The sequence below is a fragment of the Falco peregrinus genome, chromosome 6, assembly GCF_023634155.1.
Source record: "Falco peregrinus isolate bFalPer1 chromosome 6, bFalPer1.pri, whole genome shotgun sequence".
NCBI lineage: Eukaryota > Metazoa > Chordata > Aves > Falconiformes > Falconidae > Falco > Falco peregrinus.
This window is the reverse complement of record NC_073726.1, coordinates 54,210,035-54,236,855: the sequence shown is the minus strand read 5'-3', so window position 1 is coordinate 54,236,855 and position 26,821 is coordinate 54,210,035. Positions and strand designations below refer to the sequence as shown.

Below are 26,821 nucleotides of genomic sequence, written 5' to 3'. Positions count from 1 at the left end.
CAAAGGGTTGTGACACATTTTCAAAGCACTTTAGACAGTTTTCATTACTCTATCTATTAACCTATGTAATGACATCAGTTTATCCTATATCATCGTTTGTTACTTCAGTATTTACTGCAAAGTTCTGCCTTCAAGCCTCTCTGAGCATAGTGGAAGAGTCTGCGGGAATGAGAAATAACCCACAATGCAGAGGAAAAGACATACGTAAATCAAAGGGAGTAGACTGGCTGCACCCAAGGGTGCTGAGAGACTTGATTGACTCATCATAGTGAGGCCTTTTCCATCTTTGAAAGTTAACAGCAGTCAAGGGAGATTCCTGATAATGGAAAAACCCCAAATGTTGTGTCCACCCTCATGAAAGGCAGGAATTATCATGGGAAGATCCAGGGAAGTACAAGCTGGCCAGTGTTGGGAAGGTTATGGAGCAAATCTTCCTGGAAGCCATTTCCAGGCACATAAAGGACAAGAGTGATTGGGAAGAGCCAGTATGACTTTGTCAAAGGCAAATGACATCTGGCCAACCTTATTGCCTTGTGTGATGAGATGACTGGCTCCATGGATGAGGGGAGGAGAACAGTGAACGATTTTCACTTTGTCCATACCAAAGCTTTGTGCAAGGTCTACTTTTTTTCCTCTAGGAGAAAAGGGATATGAATTAGATAAATGTATTATAGACTGCAAAGAAAAATGGCTGGACTGCAAGGCTCAGAGGTTTGTTATCAGTGACACAAAGTCCAAGTGGCATCCCATTATTATGAATGGAATTACTCCAGGGAACAGGATAGGCCTGGGGAAGAGAGAGCAGTTTTGCAGAAAGGACCTAGGGGTGAATAAGGCCAGACACACAGTTCAGTCAGCAGGTTGAGGGAAATCATTATTCGCCTCTGAACTTATGAGGATGCATCTGTTTTGGGGCTCCCTAGTAGAAGAAAGACACTGCCAGACTTCAGTGAAGGCCCACCAAGCTGGTCATGGGCTGGAGCATATGGCATATTAGAAGGGGCTCGGAGAACAGGGTCTAGTCAAACTCAAAAAGAGAAGGTTCATGTCTACAACTAGCTAATGAGAACATGTGGAGAAAACAAAGCTAGCTTCTTGGAGAAACACAGTGACAGGACAAGAGGGAACAGGTGCAAGACTCAGCAATAGAAACTCCAGCTATGTATTATGGGAAAAAAAATAATACAATGAGGGTAATGAAACACCAGAATAGGTTTTCTCCCTGGAGATATTAAGAAGTGGATTAGACAGGATCCTAAGCAACCTGAAACAGTTGGCCCTGCTGTGAGCTGGAGGTTGGGCCAGATGTCCTCTAGCAGCTCCGTTATTCTACCAGTCTCTGAATAATTTCAGCAAATTTTCATAGGTGGATTCATATCTTATTTCTGAAGGGTCTGAAACAAATGTAATTTACATATTTTTTCTGTCAAAGAAAATATAGAATAGATGACTTACATGCCATAAAGTTTTCTTTGCAAATTTGGGTGTATGAAGTCTTTCTTACTTCCATTATTTTTTAATAAGAATCTCAATAATGTTGACAATGTGTGCTATAATGTGATAGCATTATATTATCAGGTAACTGGATGACATAAAAACTCCTTCTAAAAGAGAGACACTACAACATAAACACATAATTTTATACAGGATTTGTACCTGAAAATAACATGTGCTAGGTTTGTAACAAATTATTTTAAAATCATTTACTAAACTGTGTCCTTGATTGATCTTGTAATGTTTTACAATAAAACCATGATTTATTATATCAAAATAAAAACGATTCAATAGATGAGTAGCACATATGAAAAAATAATTTTGACCAATCACTTTTAAAACTTGTTTTATAATACAACAAATCTCCTGTTAATATGAATGCAGATGTCTGATTTTTCTATATTGGCAATTATCATTGCCACTGGTACAGAGACCCATTATATACATAAGATATGTACCTGTGATACTCCAACATTTTTAAATTAACTGACTACTGATTTTAACCTGCTACATTAAAAAAAAAAAAGAATGTTCAGAATATAAGTCAAAATATTATATTTAGCTTTAATCTAACTCTGTTCAATAATTTTCAACATGAGAGGTAAACTGCATAGTACCTAAACACTAAAAAATTCACAAAAGAAAAAGTGTAAGAAGTATACAACTGCTGCATCTCAGAAACTATTTAAACTTTAGTTTTTATTATTTCTCATATTTATCCAGCACAGTGTCAATAAGTATAAAAGCAGGAGAGCTCTCTACTCTATAGTTGTATCAATGTTTGAAGTGTTGGATTAAAGATCAAAGCTCAGACCATAAAACCTATCAATCGTCAAAACATATTTTTAATAACACAGGATTTTGTAAGTCTTAATGACATCCAAAAGCTTATTACGATTGCTTACAGTGGCTAGAAGTCATTACATTTCTTTTTCTAGATTTTCTTTAAATATACTTTCATGATATGTAACTGAACAGAATATGCAACTAGATACGCCTAAACACAAAATAAGTTTTGATTCAGCATAAGTTCCTTAAACTCATTTAACTTTGAACCCGATAGCTAACCCAATATGACTCATAACCCTGTTTCATACCCTTATTACCAATGACTACAGCTACCCTTTTCATAAAGCTGCTTCTTTTAATAGTAATTCCTTAAATATAGCCAACTTTCTGAGTAGATTTCTGAAATAAAAAAAATATTTTTTTTTTACTGTGAGACCATTGAACTGGTTCTACACAACACAGCTTAACTGTGCAGTCAATGGTTTCAGATGCTGTGCTGCACATCTCCCCGACTTACCCAACCATCTCAAACAGAGAAGCAACTCAGCCACAGCAATGAACACAAGCAAATCGGCCAAGACACAGCCCACAAAGAACTACGTTCTTTGCTTGTCAGCGGTAGTTCTTATGTGTTCCCTGCATGTGTAGATTTGAGGCACTTATTAACTGAGATACATCATCTTCTGAGCATATTCTTTCTAGATGTGAACTGGATTTCTGAATTCATATAAGCAATGCGCAAGGTGTTGTACATCCTCATAGTTGTACAAAGTTTCATTTACACAAAAGAGTCTTTCCAGCCCAGGACACATGAGGAGTTCAGTGGAAGGAAGGACCCTCTTAATTAGCATGACTAGATGCAGTTATTGTGGTGGTTTTTATCTTGATTCTGCAAGCCTTTCATTACCTCTGATAAAGAAGGATCTACTACTTATTTTAGGTCATCCTACTTGTAGAGGGAACACTGTGCTTATGTGTAAATGCTAAAAACATCTTAAAACTTAGGAGGTGTTCCTCCTAAAAATTTTTAAGAGACAAGCTCCTGTAAGCAGTTAGAAATGTCATTCTGCCTTTTCACTCTTGTGTTTTTGAAATTTGAGATACCTACATTTGCTCCACAATAACTTAAAACCATATCATACAGACAGCAAATTCCATGTTGTCATCTTTATTTAGTGCTAAATAGGAGAAGCATGTCTGGTAGGTGTATGATTTGCTTATTTTGGAAAGTCAGTGCTATTGTCTAGAAAAGATAGCTGAAGTGACCTGAAGTGGATTACAGCTATTGGTCATACATTCGTATGGATTTCTTTGGCCATGTGTAAATACTATTAATATAGGAGACATTCCAAACAGTAAATAAACAGTACTATTGTTCTACTGTGTCACAAGGCACAGTTAAGTAAGACAGAGTGTATTTAGTAAGCTTTTTTTCCATACTGTACCTTTTCATCCAAAGCCTTGTGGTGCTCAAACAGAGATTTCAGAGCTTTGAGGACTTCAACTTCACTGGAAACTCCTGAGGGAGACTGTGCTTGCCGTTTCACCACGGTCATCCTCAGTGACCTTTCGTGTCTTGAGACAAGGCACTCCAAATGCTCCAGTAACAGCTATTGGACATGATATAAAAGGTTATTAATTTTTGTGCAGCCAAACACTTTGGAAATTCTAACTACAAAATGCATGATAATAAATGGCAATTTTCATGGCAACCTCATTTAGGAGAGACTGCTGGAATTATTGACAATATTTCATGATTCTAAATCAGGTGGAATAAATAGAATAATAGGAAATCTACTAATGATTTCACTTAAAACCCTGCTATGAAAAGCGAGAACAACAAATCACTCAGCATAGGATCACTAATTTAAGTATATATTTACAGTATTATTTGTGATAGCAATTAATGAGCATTAACAAATAACAACCAAAGCCAGCCTAAAGCATCATGCAAAAATACTAAAGTTCATAATTAATGCACCCTAACTCTAATGTATTTTCAATGTATACTGAAGGTTACTTAACAAATTTATGTGAAAATAAACAGTATATTTTATTAATTTTTAAGACTATTCATTCTAAATGCCACAGCTACTGGTGTTTGTCACTAGTATGTGCTCTAAAATGTTCACTGTCTCTGTTGTATTACAAACACGATGGAAAACACAAAGGTCCATACAGAGAAATTTCACGCTTTTGTAAATATCTGTAAAATAACCTGTAAATAACCTAATATAAAAACATATGATAACTATTTTTCATTATTACTGAGGTGAAATGAAAAATTAAAATTATATGTTGATATTGTGTAGAAAATTCCCCATTTGTGTTTACTTTCATAGGGCTATCATTTCTGTTCTTACTCTGAAAATAAAAGAGAATTGGTTAGCTGTAAGGTTAAAGAAGGATAGCTAAATTCATGACTCACAATGCATGTTAAATGTATTGTAATTACAACATACAATTACATCTAAGTCACTGAACTGGAAATTTGAAAGTTACAGGGATAATTGTTTATTATTTCTCCTCTGATATGCTTTTTAGTCTAGTTACTATTATTAAAGATATATATTTATCTGTACTCCATAGCTATTTACAGTCACATAATGACCTTTATTGTTACATGAATTAATAGACAAAGAAGAGCAAAACCAGATTGTAATACCATTATAGTTGTAATACTTTGATGTTATCTTTGCTTCAAACATGGTTCTTGTGTCTGGATTTGCCTGGTTATTATGTTACAGTAACTGTATTATTCACAAAAAGTCAGCAATCACATATGCAAACCATGTTCATACATCATGAACTGTAATGACTCCATGCAATTCAAGGAGGGTATTTCTACCATTTCTGAATTCAGGTGATGGCTTGTATTTATCAAAAGCAAATGAACAAGGAATCAATGAGTTCTGTCATCCAATCCCTGTAGGGCTGGCAGCAGATATAGGTAAATTTTTAATTATTTCAGGCAGTCCAAAGTAACAGGCAAATTTGAAGAGACCTCTTCATCATCGAGCCATCAGGAACTTGGTACAGGGCTGTGGTAAGGTTGTAACTCAAATGAGATCAGAATAGCTTCCAAATACTTATAGAGTACTTCTGTTCATAGCAGTACTTAAACACACAGTTAATTGCCATCATGAATAGAACTGAATTTCTGAATTTTGGCCTAAATTCATATATTTACATGATTTTTCTAAGCCACATAGTTTATCTAGGAGATAGCTGGAGAAAAGCAAGTCAACAGCTGGTGTAGCTAATGCTACAGCCTACTCTCTGCCACATCTCTCCAAAGAGACTGTGTGACTGCAACATGTCCTTCCCGCTGCAGGTGGACCCTGCCCCACTCTGTATTCCTGGGGTCGCCAAATACTGACTCTGATTTATGCTGGGGACTTACATTTCTCCACAGTCATTCCCACTTGCTGGCTGATCCTGTTAGAGCCTGGCTCATCCTGCTCTGTTGTCTGTCTTGTCTGCCTTTATACAGAAACTTTTCATAGCTACCATAGCTTCATAGCTACCATAGCATCATAGCTACCTCTAGAACAGTCTAAGTCCAGATAAAATGCTATGAATTTCTGCAGAAATGTGTGTGTGTGTGTGTGTGTGTGTCTGTGTGTGGAACACAAGAAGAAAACTAATATACATCCAGAACTTCATTTTGAACTGATGTAAACAGACAATTTTGACAGGGAATTTGAAGTCAGCATGGACAGAAGAAAGACAAGATCCTTACTGAGAGAAGGAAGAATGGAGATCAAAAAGAATGAAGAGCAAACAAAAAGTTAAACAAGGTTTCCAAGTGTAAGAATAGAGTGGGATGATCGTGGAGGAGTTTACTATGTGGGATGAACAGTGCAGCAAGCTGGCCCTTTGTAGAACGAGAGATAACATATTTAACTTTAGGTTAAGTTACTGCCATGTTAGAAACATGCATAACATAAAAGTAAACCATTGAAAGTCACCCATTTAATATACACTAAAGCTAATTTTGCCTTTAGCTTAGAATTACCACTTTTGAGATGACAAAACCATATTTCAATGTCTGTATATATTTCATAGTTATTGAATAAATAAAGTGCAAAATATTGTGTTGCCTATTTTACCATATAAAGACAGATGAGTTGACATCGCAGTTAAGAATTTCTGCACTACTTGTGAACATTTGATATGTTTTCTTTCTGTTCTTATTCACTCAGGCTACTCAGCCAATGGTATGTAGAGGTTCATTTTTCTGGAAACTATCTCTGAACAATGGAATTTTCCTTACAATCAGCCCTAAGAATAATCAAGAAGACATGCTGACATAGGTTTCTGGCTTCTAAAACTTTCTTATTTTTGCTTTTCGGGAAAAATCAGCTTTATTTCTCCACAAATTCTGTGAGCACTGCTTACAGTAAATACAGCTGAGCAGAGTATTATTAACCAGGTCTCCCAGTGCCACATTACTCCCAGCCATGCTGAAAGGGAAGAACAACCCAAAGGATAGAACATCTGACTGTGACTGAGCACCTGATGGCAAAGCCTTGCCCCCTGCTCTGCTGAAATGGTACTGCTGTTTGATCTGTCCTTGCCCCACTTACAATTATACTGACCGAAAAATAAAAAAAAAAAAAAAAAGGTAACAGATCTCCTCTACTTCCCTGGGAAGAGCAAATGACACTGACAGATCTATGAAGTGTCCCAGCACTACAGTGATGACGGAAGGGACATATAAACATATAAAATTGGCATTGAAGGTAATGGTGTGTTCAAGTAACATTTAAGTTTAATGACTGAAGGAAATCACAATAACTTGTGGGTATAGGGGCATATTGGGAACTTTCTCCCCTGTATAATTCAAGAATCAGTATTACAAATATCTGTGAGAACAACCATAAAATTTTATGTCAAAATAACATTGTAATGATATTGGTAGTTCATTTAAACTACAAAAGAATTGTTAGAAACATCTTTAGGTATTTTAGCGTGTTGCAATTAAACTCTGGCATTAATAAAGAACATGGGCTACTGAGCGTTTTCTGTTCCCTCACACTGTGACAAGTTCCTACTGTTGTCAAGCACTCAGAGGGACAGGCAGCTTGCAGAGAAAAGAAGATTAAGATCAACAGCAGCAGGCGGGACAAAATCACCCATGCATCATTACTATGCTTTTCCTACTGGAAAGCATAAACTTGACAATGAATTATGAAATAATCTGACAAGAGAATTTTTCTTTTATGCTGGGCAAATTTTAGGATGCTCAAGATGCTGTGCTGATAATTGTACCTTAGCTAAATGGGATGAAGTTTTCCAGAGCTCTGAACCCTTCATGAACATAAAGAATGTTTAAAAATAATAAATTAAAAACTTTAAAATGCTCTAGTGCATATTTTCTGAGTGAATGAAGCATCTTTGAAATGTTAATTAGAACTAAAACAGTAAGAATAGAGAAAATTGTTAGAATATACCCAGCTTCCTGTATTTTTCAAATCACTTCCAAAGCACTTATGGAAGTGAGTTATTGTGAAAGGAAATGCATGGTTTAAATTTAACAGTATCAACTACATTGGTGTAGGTTTTCACCTACCTATATTATACTATACCATCATTACTACATGGACAATGATTTACATATGGAAAATGAAAAAAAGTTAAAATATTCTTTTTTAGGAATGATGACTCAGTTAGTTGAAATTAGCGTGACTCAATAGAGTTTGTATTACTACAGGACCTGGATTTTAATCAATGTAAAATATTTTATCTTAACTTTATTCTCAGCAAACCTGTTTGTAAAAGAAGTTCACAGCAGGATAATAAATGGAAAAATAAAAGAATCAGGAGAGGGTGATGGAGAGAAAAGGAGAGGCATAAATAATGAAATACAGGGAAAAAAATATAAAAGATAAGAGATTTAATAAAATGAGACAGACTCAGCTAAGGGATTCCTTAGAGGAATGGGGCAACCCACTCAGAAGACAATTCTCTTTCAAGGTCCAGCTTAAAATATTTAATCAGCACAGGCAAAATTGAATGTCCTTTCAGTCTATATTTAGAATGCACATTGTTCAGTGAATCTCCATCTCTGGTGAAAGCAAAGACGACAGGTAAAATCAGCAGACATGAGGTTGAAGATTATCTCTAAAACCAGTCACAAACCCAGTCATTTTCTTCAGCATTGTTCCACAGTGGTGGAAACCAATTTGCACCCGTAGTCAGCTGAGGTGACCTCAGACAGCTATACTGGTAAATTACTGGTGAAAATCTTTCTTGGAAAAAACAAAACCAGCCTAACTATAGCATGTGTCCCGTGTCTGTCTTTCTGTATGTCCAAGACAGAGAAGAGAATACTGGTGACCAAAAACCTTAATGGAAACACACACATGTGAAGCAAAAGTATGAAATAAAACATAATAAGCAGGATAATGACACAAAGTAATAAAAATTAATAAAATGGGTCTTATAAGAACAATGAATACAAATATAATAACTATTAGATTATACAGTGTCTGAAGATACAGGTATAGAATTACTATATACTACATTTACTATCTATTGTCACCCTGTTTTCTGTGACAAAGTTCTTATTTTGAAAGAAGAAACACATTAGTCTAGAAGATAGATCATAATATTGAGGTAAAAATAATGAAAATTACTGTCATTTACATTAGTGACATAATGCGTTTGCCTTTACAGTACTTTAGGAAACATTTATATTTATTTTCATGTGTACAGTGCTTTCAGACTGGAAGAGGTCCTGTTATCATGGTGAAAAAAGAAAACAGAGTGCCCAGTTTAGTTTCAGCAGCTATCAAACTGATCTATGTAACAGGACCTCCAAGAAAATGAGCTAAAAAAGGAATTAAAACCATATTTAAAAGATATTCTTAGAGTTTTCCAGTACAATAAAAGGGAAATTTAATCATAAAATATAGGATTAAGTTCTGATCTATGGGTATTATGAGACTGCATTGATTAACTGAAGATATTTCATAAAGCTTTCACTAAGGAATTGAGACAATAAAATATGAATAAAATTAAATCTAAGTCAGCCTTGTTCACTTTAATAAATGCTTCAAGTCGAGGTATTAAGTAAAAGAAAGATGATGACACTGTTATTGCTGTTTCATCGTGAACAAAGGCTTAATTTTTCTTGTTTCTGAAACTGCTTGAACTAATTTAAATAACATTGTATGCTACATACAAAAATATTATGCATGTGTCTTTTTTTTGTTATATTGAAAAACCCACAGATTAATCCATAATGGTATTGTAATAATTTTTTGTTTCAACTGCCAAACCAAAGTCTAAATTTCCTCATAATTATATTCTGATTTAATAAGTTAATCCTACAAACGTTTTCTACTTTTACAGAATACAGACTGAGACAAAAATAATTTTCAATTTTAATTTATATTTAGCACATCCAAATTAGTATTATTTTATAATTTCCATTAAATAATACGCTAGATCACATTGACCTGTTTTCCAGCTTCAGAAAAGATGTTGCCTTTCCACATGCTATAGCTGATCATTCTATCTAGAGAATATCTAGAGAAGTAACTGTATCAGTTTCTATTACGATATTTTTATGTATGTTTTCAAAGTCTCATGCAATGATTTTCCAGAGAGAACCTGTCTTCCTGTCAGCAACACCACACCAATCAATACAAATACATATGCTCCTGCATTTTCTATTTTGCCTCGTGAACTGACAGATTAAGTTGCCAGCTAAGTTCTTGACACGAAAATATTTCTACTGTAATATGCCAGAAAAAGTTAATTACTATAGGCAGTAAAAATAGAACTTCAACAGCAAAAGGTCAGTAGGAAGCTTTGCTTAAGAATTCTGCTAGAAGGAACTTGATTAAATATTGTGGTAAGTTTTAAAAGGTGGTATTTTGGCTGAGATCTGGTGTATGGGTCCCGAAGAATGTAATTCCATCATGGTCTCTCTCTAATATATGTTACTGTCAGGGTCTGCCACTGTTGCTTGACAGAGTGGCAAATCAGAATGTGTGGTGGTGTTTTTCAGGGGGGGGTGTTGGGTGTGTGTGTGTCTTTTGTGGAGATTGGGAAAAACTGTATGAGGGAGGCTGTTGCCAAGAAATAAAGAAATACGTAGATGCAGGTCTACAGTAAAGAAAAAAATTTAGTTAGGCATAACTGAAAATGTGAAAGGGAGCCAGAAAGCTAGTGTGTACTCAGAACCTGACAGAGTTGCCACTTCTTTTTCTTGCTGATTTCAGTTTGAAGCAGTAGGTACTTCAAACAATATCTTTAAGCTAGGGAGCTTCAGACCAGGGAGATAAAAGACTGAATTAAAAAAAAATCAGAAACAGCAATCTGAGAATTTGGAACTGAACCTCCTTATTTAAAAGTAGTAGGAAGTGCTACTTGGGACAGAAGTGGTTGTAATGATTCATTCCACTACATGTGGTTATGCATGAGTGTGTCCTGGGAGGGCAGGTAAGCAATGCTAGTGTAGCTAAGCTACAGCTGGGTTAAGTGTGAACACTAGTGGGATGGAAGAAAGAAGCATTAGTTGGCCTAACTAACTTTATGTTTTAGAAAAGACATTTAATTTCCTCACTGCAAAAGTGTATCAGTGGTCATCCAAATATTATTATTTTATTAGAAATGTTACTTAATTAACTGAAAAAATGTGGAGCAACTCTTTCTTACAAAATATTAATGCTGTTTTCCATTAATAACTGCATAAATCTCAGTTTTCAAAAGTGCCTTTTATAGGTGATGTCTTCTCAATCAATGTTGCTAGACATCTCATTGTTAGCATATCATTGAGACTATTCTGAAGACAACAGCTTTGGATCAAAAATGCTGATCTCTCCCTATAAAAGAAGTGTACAGGAGCCTATAGAAGATAGCATGATTATTACAGCAAACTTTGGCAACTAAGTAGTATATGGCAGTTTAGAGCCTGGCAAGAACATATATATATGGTGGAGTGATTATTAATGAAAATGCTAGAGGTCAGAGTAAGGCATGTCTCTGATTTTTAATCCCTCCTTTCCCTTTAATACGTGGACTATAACTTAACCTCTTGTTTACTGTAACATCTCCTGAATTTCCTATATTTTTTTCATGGCCTAAATCTCTTCATCACCAATACCTAGCTTCATCCTTATTCTGAAAACACACTGGTAGAGTTTACTAATTTTAACTGCAAGGGCTTCTCGCAAGGATTATCACACTCTATATCTCTCAACTGTTGGTATTAGTTCTCCTGGAAAATCTCTTATTGATTTTTCTTTTATATAAACAAGAAACATAAGAATGGATGATCTTTAAGCTTCTTCATTTGCAAAGAAAGTGCCTATGACAGAGCTCAATCTGACTTAGCTGATGACTTGCAGTTGACTCATCTTCCTTTTCTCTCACAGTTGTTTGGCAAGTGACTATCTTTGGCTATGAGGCTGTCTTGGGATTTTTGCTAGTCTGCGCCACTTATATCAGACCCACAGTAAGTGTTGGTACACTGCAGTTTTAATATACCAAAGTTGGTGTTCAATGGGCTTTGTAGTGAAATGGATAAAGCGTTATGCTAGGGAGACAGTTTTGTGTGTATACTTATCAAGAACTGAGGATAATCAAGAAGATGACATTGCAAATTTAGTTCATATAGTATTTTTTCTGTGAAGAAAGGCAAATGGATATATGTTCTTTGCAGGAATGGGTATATGTAGATTATTGAATAGGTATAATTGAGCGTATATTTTAACTACATCTCTGTATCCAAATGTTTGTGCTGGAAATTAACACAAAGAGCTCTTTATTCTATGTAAATTATCTTTTTAATTGACTTTCCTATTTTTACCTTAAATACTAAAATAACCGATACATGTAGCAGTTAGATAATTTAAGCAGCTCTAGAAAGACTTCAAAATTGTAATTGAGATGCCTTGCTAAACACAAATGACGCAGTGCAATTCCAACGTGCTTCTCCAGTAATTAATTCTATTTTTGTGGGAGTCATTTTGGACTGTTTAGAATCTATGAGAGACATGGGGGGGAAAAGTAGGTATCACCTATGTCTTCTGCCACCTTTCACAAACCCATCGCCTCTAATACTTTTGTGTTAAAAGTGATCATCTCCTGCACCTCCAAGATAGCATGCAGGTAGATGAGGCAGCTTTGCCTCTTTGTAGGCATCTGTCCTTCCTTGGAATTCTGAAGTCTGTGGCATTCTGGTGCTATAGTTGGACAGAAGAAAGGAGGAAGAAAGACCATCCCTCAGTTCTTTAGTTATGCACATTGATAGATTTCTTTCAGAATGCAAATTAGCTGACCAAGAAAAGATGCTATCTGAGCAGCCAAAGTGCTACTAGTTTACTGAGAGGAGGAAAACAGGAAGAATTACCCAGATCACAGAATAATGAAATATGGATATGAGAAAACACTTTAGGTGATCAGTCTGTCTGAGATGTATTCCATATATTCATTACCAGCCTGAGTCCTGTCTGATCTGGGACTGTTTCATCTCTTTTCTCATACCTTTCCACCCCTCATAAAGCCTCCTCTGCTCCTTTCTTCCATTTCTTGATGAATTCTGCCTTTTTCCAGACAACTGCATGTGCAAATTATTTTATTCTGAAAACCATTCTGTACGCCATTTGAGAATTTTCAGAAGGTGCTGTCACTATTCTTGTTCCCAGACAGAACAACATCTGATTGAAGTAGAACATGGTAAATTTAAGGGTGAAATCTTGTCCTCACTCAGCTGTATGGCAAATGACATTTACTTCAAGGGTCACATGGCTGCATCTAGACTAAACAACAGACTGTGCTATGTGTGGCAGCCTTCATCTCATCCTTATTCAGCTCAAATCTAAGGCACAAGGGAAGCTGGGTCTGTTGTAACATTGCCTTTTGCATTGATAGAAGATGAGGATATGTGCAAGCTACTTAGGGAGGCCCCAGGGCTTGGAAGGCTGCATAAGTCCCTTGCTTTAGTAAATATTTAAACTGATGTACTCACCATGTTATATACAAAATCTGCTATCTTTGTAATATATCTTGCTAACATACACTCATTTCCTCCAGGACTGTAGCAGGGCAGATACATCTTTTTACTTAGAACCTTACAAGTTTCATGTACTTATTAAAAGGCTGGAATTTTGTCTTCTTTGAAGATCTAAATTTATGTATATTCCTCCTGCTTTACATGTACATAATATCCAGAAAAGGTCTGCTGTATACTTACTCTTGTGTTATTTCTTTCAGCTTTCAGTTCTGAAATCTCCTCCTCTTTTTCAAGCAGCTGTTCCCTGCATGCATTTAATTCTTTTGTCAGTGCAGCAAATTCCTGTGAAATAAAATTATATACTCAGGTTAATCAAGACCTAAGCACTAGAATAATCAAATCCATATGCATTCTAGAGTTTGAGGATTGAAATAATATTTAGAAATCATCAACACAAACTAAAATAGCATATGTAAGCATCAGCATCTACCAAAACAATTTAAGTCGAGACATATCTAATAAAAAGTGCCTATGGAAAACAGTAATTTAAGTTTGGAAACAAAAGAAGGTTCAAGATGACGGCAATATCCCCCATACGTAAACTGTCAGAACCACACGAGAAGAACAGAACTGGCCTATTTCATAGCAACAGAGACACTACTTTGCACACACAACGAAGTTCAACTCAATGTATCTGCTTAGTGAGTGTTGCCTCTCTGTAAGGCAGCTGTTGCAATATGGGAAAAAAAACAAACAACTTAATGTATTCACTGATCAAAATCTATCTAATACCAGATTAACATAAGTAATATATGCATTGTGGAAAAAAATACTGTCATTATTTTCACTTTGAATTTAACTACTAAAAGTTATTTGCGCATTATAGTGAAAGGCTGTGATGTGTCAGAACAATAATCATGTTTGTTAGTTTGGAGTGATTTTCCTGGGAAATAACAACATAAAAAACCCTGGATTTTAAGTTGCTCCCGATGTTAAGTTTTACACATGCAACTAATAGGTTTTCTGAAAAACACATTCTTCAGTTGTCAAAATTCCTATTAAAATGTCTTAATTTTACCGTTGCTGTTAGTCTTCAACAATATACATAAATTTTTGTCTATACAAAGGGCAGTCACAGATTTGTCATTCAGCTCAATATTGAAAAGGTTTCACTCATATGTGTTTTCTTTTGACAGGCACAACATATACTAAACCATAGTGGTTAGTTTTATCCCTTACAGCAAAGAGATGCTACATGTCTCTAAAAACAGTGAGGTAAAGGTTTAAAAGCCTTTTAAATTTGTGATAATGTGTCACAAAAGAAAAGATGTCTTGATGAACAGCATTGCTGCTTACCAAAGATATATACATAGTTTAAAATGTTAATATTAGTTTGACTGCTTGACCCACAAGCAGCCAGTCGTTCTTAATTCCCCTCCTCCCCATCCCCCCCGCCCCCCCCCAAAAAAAAAAAAAAAGGGAGTTTAAGAAAAAAAACATGTCCAGGTGGTTTATCTTATCAGCCAGTAGGATGAAGCTGAGACTAAATCTACTTATTTAAGACAAAAGCTACCAATGATCTCAAAAGGGTCTGGTTTGCTGCTTCCCCTCGAGTTGCTGAAAGCAGCCTTTATCTGAACTGAAGTGCTGTTCAATAGACATTTGGTAGGTATTCCTAGGCTCATTCTGTTTTAATCAAGTTTCTAAATAGTTAATGGTATATGATGTTATCAATAATATAATAAAAAATATTCAAATAGATTTCAAGTGTATTCTGACAATGTGTAACTAGGGTTTTCTTTTTTCATTTATCAGCAGCTGAAACTGGATGCACAGTAAACCTTCATGAAAATTGCATGGTAGTAAGGAAAGTCTTGTTCTGATACCCCCAGTGGATTTTGTTTTAGGTATCAGCTGTTGATCACATGAACCATGTAGCGATGTTTTGTGTCATACCTCCTAATCAATATTTTAATTTTACAACCTAGTGGTCAAGATCTTGTAAGGCTATGCAGCATACTTTGATCTTAAACATAGCTTTTAAAGCCCTTAACATAGCTTTGAAAATGAGATTTAAATTTTAAACCTCCTCTCTCACTTTTCAAAAGATTCATTAAAACTCTGCCTGTACATCCTACTTTAGGATTCAGAAGCTGCCAGTCCAGCAGTGTTATTCTGTTCAGAATTTTGTTCAAAAAACTCCTGTCTTGTAGGTTATAACTAATGTTACATACCAAATGAAAATATCATATTTAATATAAAACCAATGATCTCAAGCCAGACTAAATCAAAATTTTTAAGCGCAAAAGCACACATACACACATATTTACACACATTTTTTTTCTTCATATTCCTCTAAGAGAAACTTTATAGCACTACAGGGTAGAAGTCTTGTTACTAATTTACATACAGTTTATAGACATGTATAAATATCCGTAATACTTTCAGAATCTCACAGAATAAATATTCTGTGCAATCTATGTAGGATGTTGTTGTTCTTTACATTTTCTCATTTCTTTGTATTGTTTCAATTGGAATTAAAATAGACATTTTGGATATGCCATATGGGTGACAGGTGGTGAAAAGGATAACGAGTATCATCTAGTGACTTCCAGTTCCTAACTACAGTAAGGCAAAGCAGTCTGATAACATGCTTTCATTGTTTTCCTTGGAAACAGAAAAAGATAGTGTTTATGAAAACGTACATTCTTTGCTATGTCAAGGCATGCCAGCTACCAGCAGTACAGTCCCTAATGCTTTGGTCAATAGAATCACAAATAATTAAGGAATGGAGTTCCTACTATTTTGCTGAGAAGCATGGAACTTATTCTCAGGGAAATTTTGTTTGGTCACCAGCTTTCATTTTCCCTTGCTTAAAAGCAAATCATTATTCAAAATTCTGCTCCCAGACAGTCCCGTTCCTAACACAGTGTCTTCTCACCCTTGAAATATCTTTATCTTATGTTCATAATAACTGTTAGTGTTCACTTCAGCTGAGCTACCTGCATCCAGTATTTTAGACCTTTTTACTTGAGTCACTGACACAGACCTTTCAGGCCTCTTAATTATTCAGGTGCTGCTGCTCTCGAAATTCCTCTGTGCTCTTGACATATCTACAGTACTAGCAATTACAACAGCCATCTCCATACCTCTGGAGCTAAAGTGGCCAACTTTCATCTGAAGTACTAGAGACTGCTCAGTTGTCAAGAGCTTTGCCTTCTCTGGATTGAATGATGACAGAAAGAGGGTGGATTTTTTTCTTGGTCTTCATATCATAAGCATTTTACAGTTAAAGTCTCAAAGTAAAATTGAGTTTGCCCTAGAGCTTTACAAATTATCATTTCTGTCACATCTGCTTTGGTGAATTGATAACTAGGATAAAACCTCACAACAACTTGATTTTCAACTCATACTTCCAAAACTACAAGTAAACCTCATTTTAAATATACCCTTTTCATCCAAGGTATCCCTGAGACAGAACATGTAAAGCTCCAGGGAATGTATCTCCTACATACTAGAAGCAAAGCAAAGCATAGCATATTTTTGTTTTATCCAGTTATGTAATAAATAACATGTGATGATATTGACCTCTGCTCATGCAATTCCCTCCCATATATACAAGGATCAAGGGAATACTGTCATCTGGGATTATTGTAGAGACTGCAGAAATCTTGCCTGGTCAGTCATACTTTGGGAGCCCTAAAATAGTATCTGTTGCATAACTAATATGATTTGACAAGCACAACTGCACCTTTAAAGCTTATGTAGAAGTTGTGTGGCTTAAAAGCTAATTAAGAACTGAAATGAGTTAAAACTATGAAAATTATTCAGTTGATTGCACTTTTTTTATACTGTACTATGACATCAGGACACTAACAAAATTCGTTCATGATTTTGTTCAAAGAGCATCTGAATAAACATAATCTCAGAACCTATCTTATCTGCTGTTTCCCTTTTTTTCTTAATACTTGGGCTATAACACTGTCTGACTGAAAAACAGCTGACTTGGAATGACAGCTCTTCATTTATCCCATGTTTATCTTTGAAGAGAGGGCAGAAGCCTTTAAAACAAATTCAACAGAAACGTATAGCCACCAAAAGGACTGCTAGGTGTTACAAATAAAAAAACCTCAAGGCCTTCCCTTGGTGAAGCAGCTGAGATACAGCCAGAGCAGAGGCTGGAGGGTGCCCGCGACAGTGGTAAGCCATCGGGGCAGGCGGGCTGACAGCACTGCCAGATGTGTTGGCAGCAGGACTGTGCAGGGGACATACCACAGCTCTCTTACCATTAGAAAGGCCACAAGGTTTGATTTTTTATGACCAAAAAACACAGAAAATGTATATAATTAGTCTCCAAGCTGAGGGTATGCCACAGAAATGATGAGACCTCATAGCTGCAATGCTCAGCTGTTCAGCATCTGTACACAGTCCAGTACAACGTGAGTTGAAATGAAAATGCAGTCAACCAACATCCCCACAAAAAAATAACTACTGAAAGAAAGAAGACATTTTGTAAGACAAAAAGAAAAAAAAAATCCATAAAATTCAGTTTCAGAGACACTGGGGAGATTCAGCTTCGAATCTCCTCCTCTGGATTTTCCATCTTTGAACCTCAGATCATTTCAGGAATGAGTGAGTGAACTAATCTCTGCATGGAGAAAAAAATTGTAAAGCTTAATCTTTTTTTGTTTTACATTCAACACAAGCTATGTCAACTGATTTGCTTTCCCACAATTTTAGATGTAACTCATTTAATGTAGGAAATTACTATCTACTACAATGCCCTCAGAGTTTTAACTGTTCATTTCTCATGCTTTTTTTTTTTTTTAAAAAAAAAATGTGCCTTCTTTCTTTTCCTATTACTCCTTCTTTGGAGCACTTGATGGAAATTCTCCACTTTTAAATGACCTTTTAAATGCCCAAGGATTTATTTTAAAAATTTTGCCATTAACAGCACACAGATTTCAGCCTTGTTGACTCCTATTAACAAGACAAAACACTGCAAAATTCTGAATGTAATTCACTGTTTATCTTCTTACTACAGAAAAGACATAACAATAGTCCTTGATTCTAGATTAGGTTGAATGCAAGATTTAAGTATGTGGGTTTGGTGTCAGTCCTCTGAAATGTCTATTATTACATTTCTGCTCAAAATGAGAGTTCATTTGCACACAAGTTTTAGGTTGGAAAACATGTACCCTGAAATATTTTATTGTAACAAGACCCAGGTAAAGCAGGAAATCAGTTCGGATCTCAGTACTAAAATTTTGGTCTCTTCATAGATAAAAAAAGTCATACTTTCAAAATTGTAGAACAGTCTCTGAATTAGTCTCTTAAAAGTATTATCAGATCTATTTGCACTATGGTGCTGTTAGCATGGAGAGTTTTCTGTACTTCTCCACAAATAAATGTAAAGCAAAATTTATTGTTTCTTTTTTCCCCATTTTTATACAGTGGGATTTTTTTTTTTACACCTTCAAGAAAATTGTCCACTACTAGTAAATCTTATAATAAATAGTATGATGTGAGTGGGCCACATTATTTGGAACTACTGAATCTCTAGTTTGAACTGAGTTACTTTGATTCACACCATGCTTTCATAGGTGTGATCTCAGCATTTCTTTACATAGCCACTAAACATGCTTCAAACTATCAAGGAATTACCAATGTTGGTTTGGGTTATTTATTGGTCTGCAAGACATCTAAAATGTGGAAAGTGTGATTAAATGTGACAATGTGAGAGTTCATTAATTCACAGAGAAATGAAGAGAATGAAAGTTCTGTTACCTAAGAGAGAGAACTAACTCAGTAACACAGTGGACTTGTGACCCCACACTCTATATTTTATTTTAAACTTTTATTTTCAGAAATGTGGGCAGTGACTGAAATTTTGAAATATGTAGACACACATAAGCACACAGTCGGTGCTTCTCGGAAGAAAGAAAAAACCTTTTTAGAAGCCCAGAACCCATGTTAACATCTACAATAATTGACAATCCCAATATATTCACCAAACAGAAAATTGGACAAATGAGGAATGGCTATACAGCTTTCCATCAAGAAGAAATTCCTTTTTTAAATACTCAGTTGAATCTACACCGGATTTTGAACTAGGTCTTGCAAGTATTTACTGATTCAGGCATCCCTGTCTAGGTTGGAAGAAATCATCTCAAACCAGTGCAGCGTCTCTGTGGATAGCCTCCTATTGTGAATGAATTATTTATCATTATAACTGTGGTCCCAAATTAAAAGAGATATAATTGTATTTTCTCACCAAAAAGAAAATCCCCCAAATTCTCTTTCAGTGTCTTATACAAAACAAAACAAAAAACCTTGCTTCTACAAATGACACACACCCCACACCCCCCCCCCAAAAAAAAAATAGAGAACTAAGGATTACAATAGGTAAAATTTCTATATCTGATTAAGGCCACTGAACATACTGAATGAATGTGGATATACATATTTTGGCTTAGCTTTGCAGCATATGTAACCTGACTTTTATATAAATGTCATCTAAATTCAACAGCTGTATCACGTTACTCCCAAGATTTACTAGAAGTACCAAAAGTATTCAAAATTGTATTTCAAAAGTCAACCAAAAAGAAACTTTAAATGTTTGTACACATGTTAGTCCATGTGATGGTACTTCTCGATGGATTTAAAGGTAATGGGAAGAATGTATCACTGTCAGGACTTGTGTTGTCATCTGCCAAATTTTCCTGCTGTAATATACACTTGCCATATAATGATTAATTCCCAGAGATTTTTAAAGCCAAAGGAAATTTCCCCAGCGACAAGAGTATAATGACAATGGGTCAATTATTGGCAATGATCTTCTCACACAGGATTACTTCAGGAAGAAATCTGACACTACACACAGAAGACATGGACACAAGTATGCCATGATAGTTTTCTTAATAATACATGTGGGTTTAGAATCATTGTTAGAAAGTAGTCCAACAACAAACAATAACCCAAGTACAGCTCTCTCATCAGTACCAAACAGCCAAAGACAAACCTGTGTTCCATTATTTCCCAAATTAGCCTGCAAAATTGTGGTGTAAAAATCTAAGTTTTACACGACACCAGCTAAAAAGTACCCAGTTCACATTCTCGTTTTTTTTCAGAGTCAATTTCTTTAATGGAAAACTTCTGAATAAAGCATGCAATTTGCTGTTTTAGTGATGTTTTCCCACTCTGTTTTTAAATAATATAGATTTGGTGCTCTGTATTACCTGTTGTATACTGATCACTCTGATTTATGCTTTCTGAAGAATAATGTCCACCCAGTGGGTACTGGTCTGTTAAAACAAAGCTAAGTCTCACACTTATAGCAATAATGAAACAGAAGGATCAGGGGAAAAGGGCATGATAAAATCGACAACAGATTTTTACTTTTTTACCTAAAATTTTCTGTGCTCTGTGAGTCTTCAGATTATGATAACAGATGTGAGCTCACAAAAGCTTTAAAATAAATATCTCAAGCACAAGGCAGCAGATGCTAAAAATTCAACATTCCTTATTTATCATCCTTAGTATTAAACTATAAAGCTGAGATTTCAAAGTACTTCACAGCCTCCATCCCTAAAAAGGTAAATTTCAAAGATTATAAAAGTATAGCCTACCTTTTAATATTTCTTTTATAATATAGCAAACCTAATTATACCAAACTAGAGTCATCCTCCCATATTTATGAACAAGAATGATATTAAAGTCTTCTTTTTCCCCTAAAAAACAGCAAATGGAAAATTTAAAATTCTCCTGTTTTGCATTTCATGTTAACTAGATTGGTTCAATTTGGAATAGATATCACAGTGAAGGACAGCATACTCTAACTCTGAAATTAACAACAGTTGTGTCTTCAGTGCTTTGCCCCTGACTGATGGAAACACAGAGGCACAGAGGATCTATAACCAAATTAAACAGCTGTCAGATTATTACTGAAATGAGATAAAACATCACTTAGATAAACATCTGTAAATATAATAAAGTGGAATTTGTATTGCAGGTGGATGACTTTTAAACAACTCATAATATTATAGATAGCATAGGATGAAACTGCAGACTGCCTTACAATGTGTTTTAATTAGCCATATTTCAGAATGTTCTACTAGACATACTGTACTCCATTTTGTAGAAGTATTACTCATGTAAGACACTGCAGCTGCACACTTTTCAGAAGGGGCATGGAAGTGGTGTTAGGTGGGGCTGCGATGATGTTTTCTTCAAACCATACTACTGAAGTATGGAAGGGAATCAGCTATATAATAAGGGAAATTGCACCAACAACTTTTTTTCCCATTTAATAATCAATGCCTTTGTTTTATAGATATTCATATTCTCTTCTAAAAGTACATAAATAATTTGCAGATATAGCTCTGTTGCAGAGTATATCATTATTTTCAAGTTATACTCTTTAAGATGTCCTGATTGATTAAATATTTTACTGGATCAAAACTGATGACAATTTGATGACAAAACCCCTCCACAGTTAGAAATGTATCATTTATCAATAAAGAGCAAAATATGGTCTAAACCAACAGACTACAACCATTTTTAAAAATAATTGTATAGAGAATGGGATCGATTTTATTCCAATTCATCAAAAGTCTATTTTTCCAGATATTTAAATATCAAATAGCTGAAATGGTCACAGCAGTAGCGTAAGTGAAGAATAGATTGCTATATTGTTTTACAAGATGACAATATCCCATTGTCAGCACAGTGTCTCATTTTATGCTTATCATCTTTCTTTTTTTTTTTTCCACCAAAATTAAAACAAACACAAAGTTATAACAGGAATCATACTGGACAATATGCAAATTATTGAAGCATTTTACAGACTGTACGATGGCTTCAGCACATACACACATATATACAATTTTCATTATAAGGCAGATTGAGGTCAGTACATGGCCCTGAGAAATAACCTAAATTAAATCCTGACAGAGAGGATATATATGAAGGGTGACTGTAAGAAGCAACACGTGCTTTACCAGTAAACACAATAGGCCTTGTCTTATAATGTTGGTGAGGAAAGTGCAGCTTATTTTGGTGCCAATTCCAGCTTAGAAGTCTGGTTGATTTTTACCATGCCTGACTCACTTTTCAAACTCTTTAATTCTTTAGCTTTGACTTTCTCCACGCAGTATATCCAGGCAAACTTGACAAAATACAGCATGACCTTTCCTTCTCCCTCATTTTGGAGGACACATACTGTTCTGACACTTGTCTCTTTCTCTTCTTCCTCAGCACTGTCTCTGGGTAAATTTTATTCATGATCACTCATTCAGTTATTAATAATAGGTCAACAAGTCTGCTGTTCTGATTCAGAATACATCCTTCCCCAGTAAAATATTTTTTTTCCTGTTTTCACAATTTAAAATAGTATACTAAATAACTGACATTAATGAATTTAATATTTTTAATACACTTATAAATTAAAAATATTTTTTCATCACTTTATAAAATCAAGTGAAAAGCATCTGATATTTTGGCTGTTTTCTACTCTTTTTTTTTTTTTTCATGAATTTGCTCAGTGTGTAAAGAATTACAGATAAGGAGGACAGAGAAAATGTAAATGTGCTTAATTCTATTACTTTGAATAACAACACCCAAACTTCAGAATAGTATACATACTCAGTTCTAATAAAAAAATCAGTAAATTTAAGAAGTTGGGGGTTTTCTTCTTTTTCTCAAAAAAAAAAATGTTTCATACTAAAACCAGAAACAAATCTACTAGCTGACCCCATCCATCAACTGTTCTCTTCACATAAATTATATTGGACTTTTTTCTTGACAAATGCTGAGTGTTGCTTGATATTAGATATTTAGATTTTCTGTGTTGCATTTATCTCATGTAATTTGAAAAGTATGTTGTATTACAATCTGTATCCAAGCTGGTCACCCAAGAGCAGCAAAGGGGACTAAAGGTACTTTCAAGATGTGATAGCTATCTGTATCTATCATTCAGGATGTGATAGATGATTTAGATATCTCTTTTGAGTTGAAAAGAACGGCATGTTGGAATTCCTTATTTTTCTACATAAGGCTTCGATAAACGCAACTGGGGAAACTACCTCTTCTACACTACAGATGTCTGCTTCTGGTCTGATTGGTCCCAGCCTAACTAAAGCTTGTTTGAGAGAAGTAAATAAAATTCCTAACTTTAGCTATCAGGGACCGCTTTATACTTGGTATCACTGGTGGAAATCACTTCCCCCACCTCTCCCCCAAAAATAAAATTGTGGAAATAACAAATATAAATTGGTAGTAATTATCCCACTCTTCTAGGTGCTAGTATTTAACTGGAACATTATGGGGTAGTTTGTTTCTTGGGAAAGACAAGAAGAGAAGTGACTAGAGTCAGGATGAATACCAGGAGTTCTAATGAGAATTTAATGAAATGTAGGGGAGAGGGTGCCTGTAAGATGATTTAAAAAGGACAGATTGCTTTTTTCTAGAATAGAAGTTTAACTGCCGACAATGTTGTTTCAATATGCAAAATGTTGTTTGTTATTGTTGAAGAAAATGTATTTTGAATTAATAAATTTAAAGTGCTGAAGCTGCTAAATGGCGAAACCAGGCTTCATCCCTTGCGTAGCTCTAATCCAAGGCTGGTTTAAAACCTAGTCAAGTTAATCCGTAGGAGAATAGAAAAACAATAGATGATCAGTTTGTGTTCACAGGTGCTCTCAGAAATGCTCTTAGAAAAATTAGTATATGTGAATAGGAATTGCTTGTTCTAAGACTGAGTGTGCTTGAAGGACTGTGTGAGTTAAAGCAGCAGAAAGATCATGATCCAAAGAGGAGCTTGGAACCAAGGCAGAGACTGGAACAGAATAGATGAATCCACTGGGACAGCCAGGTGATGGATTTGCAGAACTGACAAGACTAAAGGAAACTTTTTAAAACTTCGGACATTGACTAATGATTTGATAAGTGTATATAAGCTGTGCTGTATCCCTTTGTTCTCTGCCACCCACTGAGTGGGTGGCCCAAACCTGAGCTGTGATTAAAGCAAGCCTAGAGGTACCCATGTCTGTGGGAATTTTTCCTTTAACAGTTATGACGACAAGAATGATTATTCTCTGCATGCACTGAGATTGCGGCATAAATAATTAGGTTAGATTGTAGTCAAAGCAGATCAGGGTGGTATTAGGACAACCTTTTATAAGAATAGTTAAGCAACAAACCTGGTTATACAGTGACATGGTTTCAGTAACAATTCAGACAAATATCTGTGAATGTTTATTGTCTCAAGGAATGAAGATGGAATAAATAACATTTGGAAGACATTTCCATTTTTTGAGTCCACGACAATGAATTCATATATACAGTTTCACTGCTGTGAATTCAACTTTACTTTCTGTTGGTGGATCCTGTAATTTACATGACTGCCCTAGATTCTGACTTTGATGATGAAATTGCATTTACACATAGCTCTTCCTTTGTCTCTGTTGGAGTTAATTTAAGCCATGGATTTCACTAGCTTGCTTTCTGTTTGATAAGAAATGTAAGATGTAAGTGGTTTGCTTTGTAGAAATGTTTTATTCATCCTTACACTGAAAACAAATTACTATTTCTTCTTATGCTGATTTGCTTTTTTCCCAGTTAGTCTTAACAGTTATCTAATAGCCACAAAATACAAATAGGTACATCAAGAAGGAATCCCAGTTTTGCTCTTTCCAGCAATCTAATAAAACATTTTGGTTTTTATGTACAATAGAAGTAACAATAAAATTTGCTCAAATCTTTTTTTCATATAGTGAGATTGTTAACAGTAGTCTTTCATTTGGTCTATGCTATTGCAATAAACATTAAAAAATTCAGTAGAGAAAATAAGATAATTGCAAGCATTCTTCATCAAGAAATATGATGAACTGGTAATTACCGACATAGTTTTTGTCCTGAGGAAAAATATACAATGTACTTACAGATGCCAAGAACACCAGATTAAGTAATGGCATCTTCCATATCAGAAATCGTACAACTAACAAATATCTGATTAGCCTCTGTATCTCACATATTAAAGATAAAGGAGTAATAAAATGTCTTAAAATGATGTTAACATTCAGACACTGGCAATTTCATCCATATGTTGTTAAAGCTTTTTGTTGTCGTTTTTACACTGATGTAGAAGACATAGCAGTTTTTCTGTTCTGAAAATTTAGTGAGTAAAATTATCTTTTTCTTTCTAAAGAAAGAAGTTGATAAAACCCAGTAGTTAAATCATGATGCTACTAAAGGTATTTGTTATCCTAAAGGAATTTTTTATTTTGTGTCAGCAAAAATACTAGAAAGAATCTTCTCCATTTCAGAAAAACAGGACACTAAATCAGAAATTTTGATGAAAGGATGCTTTCACTTAAGTTGAATAGCATGTTGCATTCATGAAAGGATAATAAAAATATAAATTACTTCTATTTTTTCTAGATATATTCTAGGTATTCTAGGGTATAGTTCAATAAATAATAATACAGAAGTAGTTCACTATATAAGAAAAAGTGCTGCTTATCAAAAGCTCCGCAGGACACCAGTGATTGTATTCAATAAATAAGAAGTTTACATCAAAGTAAGGCCTCATTAGCTATAAATTTTTGAGCTGCTCACTGGACAGGTGGTCCAGGGGCTGACTCTCCCCAGAGCCCTGGCAATTCACACCTCTTTGTCCACATCTTGTTACTGAGAGCTTCAGGCATGCTCCCTGTGCAACACCAGAGAACAGCATAATTACCAGCAGGGCAGTACCCAAAAACTGGGACCTAGTCCATGATTTCTAAAGTGGTGTGTTATCTGTTCTGATGACAACTGTATGCACATTCCTCAGTTGTTGCACATATTGCCAGAGCTACTCACACGTGTATGATCACCTCACATAAACATTAACAACTTCTAGTTTATATATTGTGTAATTTAGTTATATACCTTAGATGACTCCACCTAACACTGTCTGTGTTTCTCTATAAAAAGAAAAACTCAGAAACAGGCAAACCTGGAGATTTTTTTTTGTTTGTTTGGGTTTTTTTTAAGTTATGTTCTGAATATTTGCTACAAGTATGTGTCATAGAAAGATTTGCTACCTAATCTGCACATGCACGCTTCAGAAGTAGTTGGGCTTGTTTAAAGTGTGGCTGTCACTTCGAAACCTAATCAGATTTGCTGATCCAGATCTAAAGTTTAAAGGGAAGTTACACATCAAACAAGTACGGTTACCTTTGAGGTGCTGTAGAACTACTGGTTCTGTTTGAAGTTCATTATCCTACTACGTAACTACCAATTCAATATTGCATCTGTCCCCTCTTGCTACATTGTGTCTCCAGATAACTAACTAAACAGCAATGATAATGTTCAGGAGAGAATATACATGACAACTTTGAGCTCTTCTACTCAGGAAAGCCGTTTAGGATTACAGCTTTCACCACAAGTTCTAAAAGAGATATATGAAGGGGAGAGGAAACAAAAATTACCTTTCTAACGCAGCATTTCAGTGAAATACATGCACACTCACAAACCCATACAGACTATTGACTACTTTCACCAGATATGTTTAAAACTCATAACCCA

At 35.1% G+C, this 26,821-nt stretch overlaps 1 protein-coding gene across 11 annotated transcripts in view; it reads right to left on the bottom strand.

Annotated features, from left to right (window-relative positions):
* PPFIA2 (PTPRF interacting protein alpha 2) overlaps positions 1 to 26,821 on the bottom strand; it is a 351,943-nt gene that overhangs the window by 118,372 nt on the left and 206,750 nt on the right. For all 11 annotated transcript variants that reach the window (XM_027794257.2, XM_005242638.3, XM_055808922.1 and 8 more), the window contains 2 exons: positions 13,493 to 13,594; positions 3,729 to 3,893 (listed from right to left, as the gene is read on the bottom strand). In XM_027794257.2, coding sequence (XP_027650058.1) covers positions 3,729 to 3,893; positions 13,493 to 13,594 — 267 coding nt within the window. The remainder of the gene's footprint in view (positions 1 to 3,728; positions 3,894 to 13,492; positions 13,595 to 26,821) is intronic.